Source organism: Pyxicephalus adspersus, chromosome 10 (genome assembly GCF_032062135.1).
Source record: "Pyxicephalus adspersus chromosome 10, UCB_Pads_2.0, whole genome shotgun sequence".
In the NCBI taxonomy this organism is placed as follows: Eukaryota; Metazoa; Chordata; class Amphibia; order Anura; family Pyxicephalidae; genus Pyxicephalus; species Pyxicephalus adspersus.
This window is the reverse complement of record NC_092867.1, coordinates 43,726,072-43,745,232: the sequence shown is the minus strand read 5'-3', so window position 1 is coordinate 43,745,232 and position 19,161 is coordinate 43,726,072. Positions and strand designations below refer to the sequence as shown.

The following is a 19,161-nucleotide window of genomic DNA, read 5'->3' as shown; positions in this document are numbered from 1 at the left end:
AAGGAGGGACAACTCTTTATTAAAGTCTATGGTTTTGAAATGGCAAGTCCACCAGTTTATATAGGTGATAATTGTCTACAACTTCATAGCCATATGGTGTATGTTAATTACCAATTTCAAATGAATGTGATATTTTATGAAAAAGCAGAATGAAAAGCTTACACGTCACTCTGTGTGGTATAAATGTGATCAAACAAGGACTCTATTGCCATCCACTTCACTGGTATTCTTCCCTAAAATCAAAGCATAAAAAAGTTATAACATCCAGTTAACCAACTCTTACACAAATGTATTTTTTTAAATAAATCTGTTGATGGATCATTTAATTTAAGAGGGTCACAGTTTAATATTTTATTGGATCAAAGCCTGCCCCAAAAAAGAACTTGACTCAACCTCTAATTGTATGGGATTTTGGCAACTATTCAAAAACAAAAGTGCTACTCTCTTTGTATATGGTTTTGATCTTTCAATAGAATTTAATATTAAAAAAACAAAAATGCATCATATTATGTGTCTGTCAGTCTTCATCCATGTTGATGGCCTCAGCCTCAAAACCTTGGGCATGCATGAACTGCTCTGGGTTAGCACATAAATAAGATAATGCCATCAAACAGGAAAACTTTATGGTTAATGCTGATGTCTCCTTTTTGCAATTATAGGCTAAGGATATTAAAAGTATATATGGAAGCTTCAGATAGTGGTTATATTTTTAGACTACTGTAATTTTATGTAGCCAAAATATTCCTTCAGGATAATTAGTTATCAATAAAAAGCCTGTTTTAACTACAGTCTTCAACCAAGAACTTGGACTTCATGAACCATATCATACAGAACAGACACCCACCGAAATGTCTAGTTAGTATACAATATTCTAGTTAAAATATATTCTGGTATATAGAATTATTTGTGCAAGTAATGGAGTTAAAAATGTAACTTACCTTGCTTCTTTTTACATACGAGTCCTCCTCATACACATCTCTAGAAAGACCAAAGTCTGATATTTTCATTTTGCGACCTTCAGCCACCAGTACATTTCTGGCTGCCAGATCCCGATGAACAAGCTGGGAAGAAAACATTAGTAACAAGTTGTTTTATGGTCAAACCATAACAAAATATATGTAATGAAGTTACATTACAGCAATGCAATATTTTGCCTTAAGCTGCCTGTGTGCCAAAATACCTGTTAACAGCCAAACCGTTGCTCCTTTACTTACTATAATAGGAGGACAATGCTTTAAAAGCAATAATAAATATAGAACAGTGTTATACCCGTGTCCCTTTGGGCTATGGTGTGTGGTGTTATAGGGAGCAAAGCTATTCGCATAGTCAGCTTTAAATTAACATGTCCTTGACATGTCAATCAACAGCTGGCATGCCTAGCCACATCGATTGTGTTCACCATTTGGAGCTGAGGCGTTAGCTCTTGAACACAGCAGAGTTTAGACTCACCATAGCAGAGGTAATGGAGTAAAGAGGAGCAGACTTAAAGCGTACCTAAACTCCGAATTTTCACTTTACATAAAAGGGTAGACAACCATTTTATTTAAAGTAAAAATTCTGTTTGTTTGTGTTTTTTGTTTTTTTTTTAAAAGGGTGCAGCACTGCCCACTTAATTCTCGATCGCCTGGCTGATCGAGAATGACTGGGAGCGCAGAGCCTCCTGGGATACATACGTCATGCATCCCTGGAGGCTCTTGGCTGCTCCTTTTGCGCATGAAGAAGCCCTTCCATCAAAAGGGAAAACAATTGCCGATCTCCAGCATGTGCAGTGGGATCCGCAAGTTTTTTTCCCAATCTACGTCACGCAATGTCACGCCTGTCGGGTGACATAGGAAGAAGAACCCGGAAGGAGAGGAGACGATGGCAGCGCCTGGTGTGCCAGCACAAAGGATACCGAGACAACGTGGGACCCGATGGAAAAAACCTACCGATGGATAGACTGCTCTGCGGGATTGAATGTATGTGGGATTTTTTTTGTTTTGGGTAGTTTTGGAATTACTTCCTCTTTAAATCATCCAATAATCTCTTTCTCCTGCAGGATTACATTTACAATGTTTGAGTGATCAATCATGTCTGGGGGTGGGGAGGCTTTCCTTTTCTTAGGCTGGGTACACACGTGTAATAGTTCTTGTCCGATAATCGGCTCAGGGCTGAAATCGAACAAGAATCTTGCATGTGTACAACACTCGGTGTCCATCATCTGAACGACCGTCCTGGCGGATGCACGGACGATGGACGATGAACGATCATAATGCAAGTGAAGGGGAGAGAGAGCAGCGGGGTGCCGCTCCGTCGTTCTCCCCCTCCCCTCTCTATAGAACAGAACGGTGCTGTATGTACAACACTCATTCATGCATCGTGCAGTCATTGGAAAGGATCGTGAAAGATCTTTTCCAACGACAATTATTGCACGTGTGTACATAGCCTAACTCTTTAGTATAAAGATAAGAGGCTCTAACCAGAGAAGTGTAAATGTTCCAGACTTTTAGCAACGGACAATTCAAGTAGAATCAAAGTACCAAATATTATTACCTTCATCTCTGCTAAATACTGCATTCCTCTGGATATCTGCCAGGCGAAGGAGATGAGGTCTCCCATTGTCAGGGCTCTCTCATCTGGGTTATCCAGGTAGCTAGAGTTACGATTGGAGTCACCGCCCACAGAACTAGGCCCCACCTTGCGGCTTTCCCTCAGGAAACTACGCAGAGAACCATACTTGGCATACTCAACTATAAGGTACAAGGGACCTAAAATAGATATAATTATGTAAAAATTAAAAAAAATACAGTCAATATTTTAATACAACTTACTATAAACAATAACAGAATCAAAATGTTCTCTGCTTTAAAATGTAAGGGCTAGTTGCAGGAATCCAACACTATTTAGTATTTAGGCAATGGAATTATCATAGCTACATTTACACCAGGGGACAAGTTTACCATGTTAAATTGTTTGTTCTGTTATATTCTTATGTTTATTTAGTTTAGCATTGGCTGACATTATAAATCCATCACATGACACTTTGATTGCAAGAAATCAAACCACATTTTAAACTCATTATTGAAAAACGGCTGTTTTCCTACAGTAGGAATGCCAGTCCTACAAACCATCACCAATTGCACTTTAGTATTTTATAGGCGATGTGTGCATGATAATCATAATTCTAAATTGGATCTAACAATCACTTTTTGGAGTCCAACTTTTAATTTCAAGATATTGAATTTTTAGGACTGTAAATTGTATATTTTGAAGGAATGGAACTGAGACCTCAACATTTAAGTTAGGAACTTGTTTACATTTACAATAACTTGAAACATTGTAAAGGCAGGATTAGGAGTGGCCTGATGTTGATTAGCAATGCTTATATGCAAGCAGAAGTAGCATACATAAAAGTGGCAACTCTGAAGTGAATTCAGTAGTAGTGCAGCATTGTTGCCACTCATGCATTAGGCAGACTTCATTTACAAGTATTTGTGGGGCTTTGTAAAGAACAAGCTGTTAGTGTAGGTGGATGTATAAGTAAGTGCTGCAACACACATTGTAGGTTATATTTTACTTGGATAATGTCAATGATGTCCAATAGATACATTGTGAAGTGAATATGATCTCTACATGGGATTACTTACCATCCTGAGTGCAGGCCCCATACAACTTTATAACATGTGGATGATTCACTTGCTTTAAGAGATTGAACTCAGAGAGAAGATCCCGTAACTCGCTCTGGGAGGCACTTTCTGGAAAAAGAGTACAAAAGATCAATTTAAGTATACCTGACATTACAAAGTTTTGGTGCATACTTGTGTATATAACTACAATGCTTCAGAGTTACACATCTAAGCAAACATGGAGCACAATAAAGTTAGAACCTCTTACCCTCATACTGCATACAATATATAATACAATACATGTCAATATAAATGCATAAGTAACTCATGTCCAAGGCGGTCATTAAAACATATAGTAATTCTTACCTTTTAACATTTTCACAGCCACTGTAGTGTAACCCGCTTTGCCTTTAAGTCTAAATGCTGTAGCTTTAACCACCTTGCCAAATTCGCCTTCTCCAAGAGTTTTACCCAGGACCAAGTTTTTTCGGGGAAATTCCCATTTTGGATCCTCCTTTTTGGATGACAAAATATATAAACAGTCATACAGATGACTGAAATATAGGTTTGCTATTGCTATAACTAAACTTTCATTTGTTTGTTAAGGTGTATTAGAAATCTCATTTCACATTGCCTCTATCAATCATCTGATATCTTAGTTGCTAGTGCCAGTGTGGGGCTTGGTTGGTACCAAAAAGTAACACATTTAAAACTACAATAAAACATAAAAGAAATGTAAAACTGAATGTTAGATGAAGTCAATGAAAGCTACAATACTCTCTACTTCACACAGACATAGAATAGATCTTTTTCATTTAATGGACATGTCCAGAGTATGAGCCCATAACCCGTGCTACTCAAAGGAATAAATTAGAATGTAGAGAGGAAGGCCAGACCAACTTTTTAACAAGCAATACTTGTCTGTTCAGCATTGCTGGCATTATAGTGGCATAGGTGAGCCTAGTACTAGAGAGGGGTTGGAGGTTACAATTTTAAAAAAAAATGTTTTTTTCTGGGACATTGCACTCTATGTATGGTACATACACTCATAGTTCTTTTAGTACATTATCTCTAATATGAGAAAAGTATAGCAATAAAAAACAAAAAAAAAACGTACAGGTATTTTAAATGTATCCACGGACACTTGGTTCTCCATAGAGTCCAGTGATTGGCGCCGAGCATTAGTAGATGAATAGCTGACTGGGTAAGACTGGGCAGGACGGCGGAAAGTCATCTCAGCAGAAGCTATTGGAGGCTTGGGTGAATTCTTATGATAGCGATGAATAAAATACGATGAGAGTAGTACGGAGATTATGAAGGACAAGAAGACGCCACATGCTATGACTGTTTTACACATTTCGTCACACAGCGGTACTGTAAAGAAAATAAACATTTTAACTGCAGAAAAAGCCATGGGAACACTAATTATTTTGTCAATAAATGTATTATTTACAAAAATATTCTTGTAGATTGCTTTTTGAACATAATGACTTTTTTATGTAAATATACATTCAAATATTGTCACTCCCTAATCAATTAAAATCCATTTACACATCATACCCTTAACACTGCATCTGGCACTGATAAGAATGAATACACAGATAACTCTCATGGTTTGAAATCAATATTCCCTGTGTAATTTCTTACTGTTTTACAACTCTATACTTTATATTAAGGCTTGTCTCATATTGTGTAATGTGTTAGCACACGCATTTCTTTACAGAAATGTTGTACATGCAATGCACTGGGTTGCAATTCATGTGTGCGTGTGTGTTTATGAAGTATAAGAGTGTTTACGTTGGTATGAAACTTCTGTCTGAATGACTATGACTACAATAACAAAAATAGCACATGAAACATTAGAAAATCACATGAAGCCTTCTTTCACACTTTGTCAGAGATAGAACAAGTGCTATCAAAGTGTTATTGGTGTTTATTGCATTGTCTAACATTATCATCTGCAATATTTAATTAAGAATAGGGCTTTGGGTGCACATGCTGGACAAAATTAAAGCATAAATTATTGTTTACCAAATACTAAATATATACAATTACATTGCATTAAATCTACAGTTTACCTGAACCTACTGTATATTGAGATAGGGAAATGTTATGATGCTGCATAACCAACTGGTTCCTTGTACATTGATCAGATTAAATAGCAGGGAGATTTTCTATAAAACTTCACTTTGCACTGATACAGCATTTTGATACTGCCAGCAATGGCCATGTATTGCTATGAATTGAAAGATCAAAAACCATTTACCTTCTATGATGTTCTTTTCACAGAAACACTTGTTGGGAAGAAAGCAGTAACAGGTGCCATGGCCTGCCCTAATTCCTCCAGGAACCCCTTTCTCATGACCACCAATGATATCCAGCTCTGATCAAGAGAAAACACAACAGAAAAGGTAAGGATTTGCTAACAGTCAGCAAATTTAGTCTTCTTAAACCTTGACCTGGCTATGCTGCCAGACAGACGTAGGTTGTATATTTTGGATTTTAGGCTATCTACCAGGATTTTTAAATTTTATCAAAACATAGGAGACACTACATGTTTCTTGCAAACAACCTTGAAACCCATCCACTATTTTTTGAAAAAAAAAAAATGCCCCCCCAATCCAAATAAGAACCCCTCCTTCTATAAACCAGAATTAAAGGGAGACTCAGGACTGGAGTGCCTTTATAGCCACCACTTTAGAAAAGTTGTTTTTCTGGGGGGGGGGGGATAAGGTAATTGTTTTTGGTGTTTAACTAACCAAGCAAGCTGAACAATCTGAATATTCATTTTTTTCCTAATCTGTACTGTACTTGACCACTTTTTTTTTTTACAAAAGTAAATCATAAAATATATATGCTTTCTATGGTTTAGTACAGTTAAAAGACATACTTGTGCAGTCCTGGGGGCAGATAGCTGGGTCTTTGCTCTCCACTGCATCACACTTTCCATCAGGGCATGTATTGATATTCGGGGTGCAGGTAGAATAGTTTTTGGTGATACCTTGAAAAGAAAGTGAGAATAATGAATAATTTTGTGTTAAAAATGTAAAAATGGGTTTTTAGTCATTTTTATAGTAAGTCAACATTAAATGTTAAGTATGTAAATGATAAGGGCTCATGTTGATGAGCGTTCTCTTCAAATGCTGTTTTTAGAAAACAAATGTGAGAATAAGTGGTAAAGCATTTAACAAGAAATGCTTTAATCTTCTTTGGATTTTTCTTACTTCATTTTTTTAAACTTTACATTTATTATGTACTGGATCAAGTGTAAACAAACTGTAAGTGTAATATACCTTCACCATGTCGCAATCTCCATTGGCAGCGTCCAGTGGGAGAGCCCAGTCCCCCACATGCCTCACACTCATCCCGATGTTTGCTTCCTGAGCAGGAGCGATAGCAGTCCTCTTCACTTTTTTTAGCTGGATAGCACAAGTACAGACAAACAAATTGGTTCATATTCTAAACATTAGACCCGTAAGTCACTAGTAGACAACTTAAACCCCACAAATTTATTTAGGAAAACACACAAAGACCTGGAAAATATGGGGTTATTTTGTAAGTTAAGGAATATAGAGGGATCCTTTAGTAGTTAGAGATAGTCTTAACACATCACACTGTAAGGCAAACAACAATATAAATGGGCCTCAAAACTAAATTTTTCTGATATTTACCATTATAAGAAATAAAATAAACTCACCTGCCCCTACTAATATAATTGTAACCTGGGCTTTGACTGGCTTCTTGAGTTCTGGATTGGACACTAAAACATTGCACACTAATTCCTTTTCTGCATGATTCATCAGAGCAAGGAGGTCATTAACAAACAGAATGGCTGCCATTTCTTCTACTTCCTTCTGGATACCAATGGCGCGTGTGCCATTGCGTGTCTGTATTGTGTAAGTCACATTGACTCCTTTAAGTAGTTTACAGTTTTCAATGCACACTTTTCCTATCTGAGGGCAAAAGAGAATAATTAGTGGTTATTCAACTTTAATGTTAAATGATTATTTTTTATGATCTGGTTCTTTATTTATATGTATGTATGTATGCACAAACAATAGTTGAGTCCTGGTGCCTAACGGAACATCAGTTCTATAATCCAAAATATATTTATTTATTTGACTGTAATAATATAGCTTTGTAGGATCTCAAGCATAAAAGCTTTACATTTTCTAAAGTCCTCCAAATCATTATATAAGCATGCATGCACAGTATAGTATTTTTTAGGAAGTACCTGAGCATAGCGGTCAGCATTTCGGTTCACAGTAAACTGATAAGTGCTCTCAGGAAACTGGATTTCTACAGGCAGAATTGTGACATTAAAATACAACAATACGTCCCCTCCAGGTTTATGGTATTCTGTATCATTCACCAAAACAACTACTTGTATGGATATATTTTGAGTTATTGGTACGTCTTGTTTCAGCAGCAGCTCTGTTAAGAACAGATATAAAAAGTATATCATACAATGCTTTAGAAGAGACAGCAATTCCAATAGATGACACACATGTTTTTTTCATACATTTTTTAGGTGACTCATTTTTTTAAAAATCAAAGGCAATCCTAGACAAATGAGGTTAATACCATTCTGATACCCCCATCACCGATCGCTGCTTTCTGCAGCTGAGCAGACTGAAACATCTTCTGAATCCGGCATACATCCAAATATATTGGATGCCTGGTCCCTCGAGATTATATTCTCTTTTAAACTAACCTGAGAGGCACAGATTGCTCATTGCTTAGGGAAACCCTAGCAATCTCTGGAGGAACCCTAGGGTTCCACAGAACAATAATTGAGAAACACTGCTATAATACCTAATTAAGAGCTGGGAAAACTGGATTGCTTGAAAAGAAAAAAAAAGTAAAAAATGCCAATGTACATGGAAATAGGAATGTGTGCATATTTTGGCCATCACACGAAATTTTAAGGTATTGTACAGCAGTTACACTACTATCATGCAAAACCTGTTGGCAAAAATCTCATACCTTTTCCAAACATTGCACACAGTCATGGGTTAGTAGCTAATAAAAGTTTTACAATCATCTAAGGATCCAAAAGTGGCCAGCCTGACTACATAAAATGTAGGTAAACAAGTCATTCTACCAGTGTGTTTGGTACACTTAAAAATTCTGTGCACATCTAATTAACCACAACACTGAAACTTCTACAAATTCATCTCATATTTTTGAGCTGCCAAAACATTCAGGCATTACATGGTCAACAATGGTCAACAATCTACAACAGGAAACCAACCTCACTTGAAATGATAAATGATAGCTTTACATTTATAATGAGAAATTGCCAGAATTACAAAGAGTTTCTTACTAAATTCATGAAGTGTTCCTCGGACCATATGACCATTGGACCAGAATTTAAATTCGCTTAGCTCGCGCTTCACCTGGAACATTTCCTGTACAAATGATTCATTGTTAATGATGGTCTGATTGTACTTGTTATGACTGTTGCCTGTAGGATAGACGGGAGTTGAGTCGCGGTCCAGAACAAGCAGTGATCCAAGTACTGTCCCCTAGAAGAAAAACAATTTATACCGAATTGAATTTTAATTATAAAGACAATCCAGAGCTGATAGCTATTGGATCAAGGGCTGGTACATCTAATGGGATACATGGAATGGGAAAAGTGACTCCTAAAGGAATTTCTCATTATGGTTTTGAAACACATTTTGAATTATGTAGGGTATTGTTTTGGTTCTCCAATAAGATGACAGGTAGTGTCCCAATATTGGAATATTTCACCCGCTAGATACATAGGGCTTGATTTATTAAAGCTCTCCAAGGCTGGAGAGAATACACTTTCACCAGTGAAGCTAGGTGATCAAGCAAACCTGGAATGGATTTCTTCAATGTCATTTGCTATTTGCTACCAATTGCTTTGAATCCTGGACCAGATCCATCCCAGGTTTGTTGGATCACCCAGCTTCACTGGTGAAAGTGTATTCTCTCCAGCCTTGGAGAGCTTTAATAAATCAGGGCCATAGGGTCAACAAATAAAGCTCAGTGAACATTATTACAATGACAACTTTATATAACTATGTTACTTGTAAACCAATTTTGATGTAATACAACCCATAACAATTTCTTCACCGACATAATAAATCGATTGATGCATCAGTAATAAAACTTGCAAGCCATACATTTTCCTTGGTCCCCATGGTCAAGCCTTGTGTTTACACACTGGACTGGCAAATTTAGCAGAACAGTTTTCAGATATTAAATTTGTTCTTTCCATGACATCATTTAATCTATAGGACAAAAGACCTAGAAACCTCTTCCACAACTTAAACCAAGGTATCATATATTGAGAATCTTGAAAATATTACATTAACCCAGCAGAAAGGCAGTAGGTACAACCAAGTTTTATTAATCTATAACAGATGCAGTACAAACACACACATAAAAAATGGTGGATCCCCCAATTCCGGCATCACTTACCTCCTTTCTCTCGTATTCCACCACCACATTTGCTGTATTCGTGTCATTGAACAGTTGTGGAGGGTTGTCATCAATATCATCCACCTTGACCTGGAAAGACTGTTTAATTTCCACCTCTTTAGTGCTATTTCTCACTATGCATTTTGCAACAAAATCATAATTCTCTCTCATTTCTCGATCAAGAGAGCGTGAAAGGTACACTTCAGATGTATTTGGGTTGTAATAGAATGGTGAATCTTTCTCTGTAAATGAAGAAACACATAACCATAAGTATTTTGAAACTGTGATGGAGGTAACTGTGATGTTTGTCACTATCAATAACTAGAAGATGTCACTCTCAGTGTAAATAAAAGGTTCTGCCTGAAATTTATGGAGCTTTGTGCATTCCATTGCATTTAAGTGCTAACCAATGCAGTGCGGCAACTCCAAGCATTTTTACAGATATTATTTAGTTTATACTATACCCAAAACCTGTAAACTTTTATAAACCTGTATTAGGCTGCTGATTTTTTTTCTGGAGGGTACAACTGAGATTTCAATGTATAGTTTGGTGCCATGCACGTATCCTTAAAACCCAATTTTCAAAGTTTATTACCATTGTTGATGAACAAATATTTTTATAATAATATACTATTTATTATAATTCATAGACCATGAATGATTTGAGCTAAATTGAAGTTAGAAATTATTATTATTAATAAATAGGATTTATATAGCGCCAACATATTATGCAGCGATGCACATTAAATAGGTCAGACTGATCAGGACTTACCTGGAATTATTGAATAGGAGACACTAACATTATGACATTTCGGTAAAGTAAATCGTGGACGGAATTGGTAAAATCGGCCCGGAGGTCTTTCCTCTTTTATGTGGAAGGAGAGTTTTGTGTTACCAAAGCAAAAGTCATTTAATTGAGGAGAAAAGCAGTCGGGGATCACTGTGTTCTTAAAGGACAGGGATATAAAAGCGGTGGGAGCTTTTTTACAATCCTCTTGACCAGTGGAGGCAGAAACCTTCAGTCCGAGCCACACAGGAAATACAGAACCTACATACAGAGATATTGAGAAAGTAAAATAAATTAAAATTCCTTGTACATATCGTTTATAAATGTTTTTGTGGGAATGTTACACAATACTATGACAAAGCTCAGAACTGTGTGTAATATGTGAGTTATGCAGACCTTTTTAGGAATCTATTAAAGATATAACATCACAACTTCCAGTATCCTTCTGAAAGTTTCTGCACATTACTGTTTTCCTATGACACCCTTGCTTTGTGCAGTACACCTCCAAAGGCAGCAGGAGGCACTGTAACAACATGCATATATAGTGATGATATAGCTTAAAGTGGACATATACTCTCATTTATACTATTACAGCTAACTGCAGATAGTTAATAAAGAACTAGATTATTTCAGTTTTGTATTATATATTACAATTCTACAAGACTCAAAGGGTATTTCAAGGGTTTCTCTGGAGTAAAAATGTTTAGAAAAACTGCTCAAAACAGTGAAATTCCAGTTATAAAGTCCTAACTACAAAGACAAGAAATCCAGGTCTCAGTACCAAACTAAAACGGAATCAAAGTGGACACCTTAAAGCCTTTCCTGGTTAATAAAGGCAACAAGAGTTATTTTTTTTTAGTTGACCAACTATTCCAAACATTTAAAAGGTTCAAAGTAAAGAACAGGTGCACTTTAAAAAGGACCCATCGATATGGAAATGTAAGTGTTGCCATAGCTGATATTTATTGGTTATATTTAAAAGCAAAATGATTGTGGGGTCATATATAATAAAACATGTATAATTTTCTATATCCCACCCAAACTCTGGCCCCCTAATGGTAGCCACACTTGTAAACCCTTCATCCACTGTAGTTATATTGCATCTCCATGACTTCAATTGACCAGGTTGGTCTACAAGATAGCAAACAGTCCATTACACAGACTTACTGAATTCAGAGAAGTCCTGTGTTGTCATTGTCCGGTTGAGATAAAGAATTCCCGTATGCTGATCCATGTGGAAGAAGCGGATATATTTCTCATACAGAAGGTTCGGACATAGTTTGTAGCGTGGCACCTCTCCGTGGACATCATGCATCATATGGACTTGTACAATCATTGATCCAGCAGGCTGGTTTGGATATACACTTTCCAGGTAATCTTTTATTGTAAAATACAGACTAGCAGCAACTGTAAAAAAAAAAGTTAAAGACACATTTTATCATTATGGTTGCAAGAAGTAAATGATGAAGACTTGATCAAGTTATTTAATATGATATAAATGTCCTGAACGTTCTGTGCTTCTGACAATATGTTTTTAACAAAGTTAAGCTGCATGCATGAAGTGCCTATCTGGTACAAAGTTAAGCTGCATGCACTGCCTATCTATATAATACTTCAGGTTCTTACCTAGGCATAGATATAGTACACCAGTCCTCCCACCAAAATGCCTATTACATTAGGCTTGGTTTACTGTTGTCACCATCAGGATATCTGCTCTCCAAGATGTTTAGCATTTGCGTAAATGTAGGAGCTTCAACGATTTCATATTCCAACAGTAGTTAAAAAAGTTTTGACTTTAACATTATACATGAACCTAACCCTTGCATGCATCTCAATTTGCTGCATGTTGTAATTTTAGCTTCTGAACCCTATGTTAATAAAGCACACAAAAGTGAACCATGTCTTTATTTCAAAGTTAGCATGTAGCCCAGGAAATACACACACACTTTTAGATACAACACGTATCAGAAACCTGTATGTATTGTAGAAAAAAGAAGTCTTATACCTTTTGTCAATGTTTTTACCTCTACTGTAAACTTAAAAGGGACACTGACAAGACCATGCAAGTAATTATATACTAAATATGCAGTAAAAGCACCTTAAAGCATGCCTTTGTTTGTTTCTGCATCTATAGACATTGATCTCCAGGTACATAAAATAAAAATGAATCGCACATTAAACAATAAAATAACAAAAAAAGCTTTCTAGAACACTTTATTTTTTTTGACACCACAAGTGCTCAGTCTGATGGCCAGCATCATTCCACCCACTTTCTCTAAACCCAGGTAGTCCTAAACCTTTTCCTGCCTGTGACCGGACAATGAGACATAACAGTGATAAGCTTATTGCTCGGTCACTCTGCTTTCTCTTTCTATCAGCATGCTGACTGTCAGCAGACAAGAGGTAGAACATGAACTGATTGGTTACCTATATTCCTTCTTCCTCTTACCCACCAACCTTGCTGTTTAGGGACTGTACAAGAATGATGCTTCTGGTATATACACAGTATAAAAATACGTTTAAAGATGTATATATGTTTACAAGGGTGCATTAATATGTGTCTGATTATTCTGTGCCTAGAGTTTAATGATAAAAACTTGCCAAAGGTTTAGTTGTGATATTTCGGAATGAATGACTTCACATTAAAAGCAGCTAGAGAGGTAAGGGGTGGCTAGTTTTAAAGTTTAATATGAATACATAAACATATACAGGTGTCCACAATACAACAGGTTAGCAATAGGGCGCCAATGGGCAGTTAAACAATTTTTTGCTGTCTTGGGTATCATGAAACCAGTTTTATAAAAGTATTGACATTAAAGATCCGTGTCACTTGTAATTCTGATTGGAGAATAAAACAGTCATATTTGCAATTACAAGCAAAAATCATTACCGTGTAGGGTAGTACTAGGTCAGCCTACCAGGTATAGAGGGGCCTCTCTATTACCAAAAGGTAGCACATAATATGCATCATGCAACAGGAGATGGTTAGAGACTGCACACATGCCACGGAGATGGAAAAAGATGTCACTATGATATATACCGTAAGTTGTTAGGGACAGGGTACATGCATCACGAAACAACCAGAGGCTAAAGGTATGTTACATGAGACTGCTGGATAGCAAAAAAGGATGGACATTGCAGAAACAGCAAGTAAGCACCCAAAAACAGAATGTTTTCTGTAGGGACCCTAGAGTGCTGCACAATGAGTGCCAAGGGTAGGAAAGACTAGGGAGAAAGAATAAGTCACCTTTTTATCTATACACTTTGTTTAACCTTGCTATTGGTACAATTGTGATTACAAGGAAACTATTACCTTTAATGATTTTTGTTGGCTTGCATTAAAGACTATTTGTTTTTTTCTCTGTACCTCAGAAGAAAAAGATTGTGACCACAATGAAATAAGGCATGCAACTGTAGACCTCTGACCATCACATATAAAGTATCAATCAATACATACACTTCCCCTTATTAATTGTCAGCTGCTAGGTTTGTATTTATGACAGCCTCTTCTATTAGTATGAGAGGATATAGAGAAGTGGTGAAAAACACCGCAGGGTCATGGCCAGCTCGAACGGTTCTGCAATCGTATCTCGTCAGCATATATCGATGAGATCTGGCATAATATCAATAAACTACATCCCCCGTGGGAAGAGATCAATGGAGAATAAAAATATTCTGCTAGGGATACTGTGACATAGGGGAAGCTAGGGTATTAATGGCATTAATAGATTACACATTTCACTTGTACCAATGAAGGAAGTTTATTTAGAAAAAAGCTACATATTTCATTAGGGTTACTAAATGGTTTGAAGGTCACCTGCGGGCAAATATTACTTCCACTACCACCTCTCCAACCAGTCCGGAGGGTAATGTTTGGTCATTAGTTATTAGTTTTGGACCCATTTTGCAGGTCATCAGTCTTCATACGGGACATACGGGACTACTTATTTATAATTAAGTTTGTTCGTAGATCAGGTTTGAAATAAAGTAAGTGTCTTCATAATAAATATTCTTACAACTTGTAACTTACAAGTACTGGCATTTATGATAAATTATTATGTAAATGATTTGCCATTCCAACCTTATCATAGCCAAAATAGATTCTGCCAAGACTGATAATTATCTGAAGCTAAAAAGCTTTACTTTCCTATGATATTGTTGTATGAATGAATAATAAAGTTAATAATAACGTTTACAGTAGTGTTTATTTAAGCAAATGCTGCAGCTTGGAGGTACTGTACACACCCTCCTAACCCCTGAAGGCCATGCTAGAAAGATGACTAATGTTACAAATCATTTTAGGGAGGTTAAACTAGTTCTTTATTTAAAAAGACAAACCTTCAAAAATTAAATCGTCACCCAAACGCAGCAGAAATACCACATCCCATAAGAATTAAAAGACAAACAACATAGTAACACAATATATGTAATTGTTTTCTAGATAAAGACAGATTCTCAGAAGTAGTTTGTGAGCTATGTAAATAGTTCTTAAACCCTTAATCTACTGACTGAAATGTGCAGGTGGTTCCCTAGGACAGGATAACAATACTGTGAGGCCCTTCAACTGTCCTGGTGTTGACAGAGGATAAAGGGAAATGTAGTCACGATTACTGTTGGTCCCTAAAACAGATACATGGCTTCCTTTAAAAAAGATCCAACAGAGGTTCTGTAAAACATTTCTAGCTTAAATGGTAAAGTAATGCCCATCAAAAAAGCATGTTTGCATCTAACAGGCCTATTATAGAAAGTGGAATTCACTACAAGGCCTTATAGCTCTTCCGGCATATACTGGGGCATGTACTCTAATTCAAAATTTCTTGGACCCTCTGTCTGTACTATATCAACTCAAGCAACATCATGGATGTTCATTAGATATAATAGAGGTGGGAGCTCATTTTGATTTTTTTTTTTTTTGATTAATAATATTAACTCATAGAACAAAGGTATAATAATCGTTTTTTTATTTTAGCAGTTTAGGAGGATAATACTTTCACTTCATTAACTCCTATTAATAATTTGATTTTAATTCTGCTATGGACTCCATTCTTTTTCTAAGGATACAGGTAAGTCAGTAATTTATAATTATCCAATCAAGTTTCTTCTCCATTACAGATATTGTAATTCTGGTGGATTTCCAAGGTTTTGCAATATCTATTCCTGCTGCCAGTAATTGACTATAGAATAAATATCTGACTAAATAAATATCAATCCTTATCCCAGCTACATAATGCATTTTCTGGTGTAGCTGTTAAATTTAGTTACTACCCAAATCAGATGATAGACTTCCGGCCTGAAGCATTGCATACCTGGGCATGTCCACCATATATGTACCATAGTTCTTACTTTCCCACAATTTCTAAAGTATGAGGCCGATACACTAGCCTGCCATTTATTAAGTCTACCTGGGACCTAAGGCCTCATTTGAATTTTTACCCATAATACCCTCTGCCAATTTTCCATAGTTTTTGAACTTTGCCCCCAACTAGGTTGGTCTTTAAAATAAATCTAGGTTGGTCTTTAAAATAAATCTATTACTCTACAACATGACAGGAGAGTAAACAAATGATAACCATATTTATTTAGGAGAGGTTTGGTAAAATTGTTAGGGTTACACTGAGCGCATGTGTAAGGCAAGCCTTACATAGGAGCTGTGTACACAAAGGTTCCATTTACTATCTTCTACAGATATATAGGAATGTACAGGCATTGTTAACTTCTGTTTGAATTCTGTTAGCATTCTGTTTGAAGTGCTCAGTTTTAGAGGCACATAAGTGCAATGCATACGGAGGAGAGGGATTTCACTTCAGGGTGCGTTCCCTGGTGGTGGGCTGAGCCATTAGGGCGGTTCCGGCCTAGTGTGCTCCCATCCACCCCATAAATGGCCTAGTGGCCATAAATCTTTGCCGACTCCTGTGTTAGACCATAAATTGCAGACTTTTTCATTAAGCAGTTTGGTAATTCCTTCTATATCTGTTTGTTGGAGTCTAGCCTGGGACCTTATACAATGGTTCTGCCATATTGATGGTGTAAAAAGGAAGAAGAGGTTTTGGGTCATAGTTCGAGGAGGTACTACCATATCAATGGAGGTAGTAAAAGAAGAAATGCTTCCACATCATTGTTGTTCATTGGAAGAATTAATGTCTCCATACAATTGGTGGTTAAAGGGGAAAATACCTGTATCCATATCATTGCTGGTAAATGGGGGAAGAGGTTTCACCATATCAATGGTGGTCAAGGGAAAAGCTGGTGCCGTCATATATGATACTAAGTGAGGAAAAATTTAAAAGACAAAAACAAAAATGTTCACAAAGCTGAATGGTATTAAATCTGAAAGCAACACCAGCACTCCTCTAAAGTCTTAGTAGAACAAAAAGATACAGAGTTAAATAAAAGTGTTTAACAGTTTCCATATATAGAGGTATAGAGATACATGACTATTTTAAACCAGCTATTAAATGTAGAATGTTGTGTTTCAGTATGTCAAATAATATACAGAAACAACATTTAGTTTCAGAAATCCACTATAATTACACTATGGGCAGGGCCGTCATCAGGGTGGGAGCAGGGTGTACTATATCTTGTACCAAGCTAAGCAAGAGAGTCTGACTTTTGCAATGCAGGAACTTTTAGACATGGGGGAATTTTACTTCGTATGGATCCCAGAAATTTCTGATGCCAGGCTTAACTATAGGACTAACATACAGACAATAAAGATACCTGTTATATTTGTCTATATCAACCAGTACGAATACTGGATTCATTTCTGCAGATTAAGTTTGAAAAATACAGTTGGATACTTTGGGGACAAACAACAAAAAAAAAATTTTAATGTAGCACATTATTTCATTTAAATCCAAATTGGAGTTTTCCTTTAAGTAATTATATGGTACATGATCATTTGAAGAGAATTTATATTGTTACACATCCTGACAGCTGAGGATACAAAGCTGCCTCCCACTGGGAGCCAGATGTGAAAATGTATGATGCTGAAGTGTAACTATGCATTTGTTGTGCTTGACATTTAAAAAACTACATGATTTGTTTAAAACAATAAAAGCAATAAACAAGGCAGGAGGGTAACTAACGTAAATGGAAAGATTTGTCAAGAAAAATGTAAAGCAAACCCTTTGTTGAACCAGTCTGCTCAGAAACAAATCATGATACTGTTCAGGAATTCCTATAGTAATGTCCTATTGGATGAAGTTCAAATATTCTATTTTTAAAACATACTTTTAATAGGGGTCCTCCGGTAACTATTGGGGGATACATAGCTCACCAAATGCATATGAGAGGATTAAGTGATCTGGATCTCATACAGCTACCTTCGACAGCATACTGTAGATTTTACCCAATTTCTAAACACACCCCTTGGCTGCTGACCCATCTCCAGCAGACAGTGCTAAAGCATGGCTACACTGAACAGAATCTTCTGTATTTGCAGTAATAAAAAGTTATGCCTATTACTAGTCTGTTAATGAGTGCAACACCCCTACGTTCAGAAATGTAAAAAAAAAACATAGGGTGTTACAAATAATTCAATATAAATAAACTGCATATGGGAAAAGACACATTACAAACTAACTAAACCTAAATTAAGCAAGGCAAATTGTAACAGAAATCACATTGATCAATTACAAATTGGATATCGAGTAAGATAAGTACAATATATATATATATATATATATATATATATATATATATATATATATATATATATAGTGGGGTCAAGTTAGTAAAAGAACAGTGTTCAATAAAAGTGAATTTTAATTTTGAAAAATAAATGATCACTTATTGTAGTAAATGATGTGAAAAAACATGAGAAACTGATTTACAGATGTTTAAAAACAAGATTTTGTCTGCATAGAACAGAATAATTAAAGTAAGCAAAGCTTTACCTCATTCTCTTAACTAACTGAAAATTCCCTTTGCTGAGTGAACTTCCTATACTCTTTCAGTATCTATGTTTTAAATGTGAGCTCACCTTATAAAAAAAAAAGCTCCATATACAAAGTTATTGTATCTCTTCTCACAAGTCTTGAAACAGCACAATGTGGAACATGAGATTTTGTTTTGTGTTAGCATGCTTTCCTGTCTGTTGGTGGCACATTTTTTAGGTGTACGTTTACTTTAATTAGGATTACATTGTTTTCCAAACAAAAATGTCCTTCAAAACCCTTAGCAATTAGAACCAAAGGATAGTATTACCGGGATGTAGAATAAACCCCATTGCACATAATTAGCAGTATGCATTACTGCAAGTAAAAATATGACCTGCATGTTATTAATGTAATGATATACCTATCACTTTCTGGTGGA

The 19,161-nt window shown here is 36.2% G+C and overlaps 1 protein-coding gene across 1 annotated transcript in view; it reads right to left on the bottom strand.

Annotated features, from left to right (window-relative positions):
- Window positions 1-19,161, bottom strand: part of RET (ret proto-oncogene) — a 44,648-nt gene that overhangs the window by 9,287 nt on the left and 16,200 nt on the right. The window contains exons 2-16 of the mRNA XM_072423953.1: window positions 12,013-12,252; window positions 10,831-11,106; window positions 10,059-10,300; window positions 8,932-9,133; window positions 7,840-8,039; window positions 7,303-7,558; window positions 6,899-7,024; window positions 6,496-6,606; window positions 5,872-5,988; window positions 4,723-4,979; window positions 3,972-4,119; window positions 3,627-3,734; window positions 2,533-2,747; window positions 939-1,061; window positions 163-233 (exon numbers count right to left, since the gene is read on the bottom strand). Of these exons, the coding sequence (XP_072280054.1) occupies window positions 163-233; window positions 939-1,061; window positions 2,533-2,747; window positions 3,627-3,734; window positions 3,972-4,119; window positions 4,723-4,979; window positions 5,872-5,988; window positions 6,496-6,606; window positions 6,899-7,024; window positions 7,303-7,558; window positions 7,840-8,039; window positions 8,932-9,133; window positions 10,059-10,300; window positions 10,831-11,106; window positions 12,013-12,252 (2,692 nt within the window). The remainder of the gene's footprint in view (window positions 1-162; window positions 234-938; window positions 1,062-2,532; window positions 2,748-3,626; window positions 3,735-3,971; window positions 4,120-4,722; window positions 4,980-5,871; window positions 5,989-6,495; window positions 6,607-6,898; window positions 7,025-7,302; window positions 7,559-7,839; window positions 8,040-8,931; window positions 9,134-10,058; window positions 10,301-10,830; window positions 11,107-12,012; window positions 12,253-19,161) is intronic.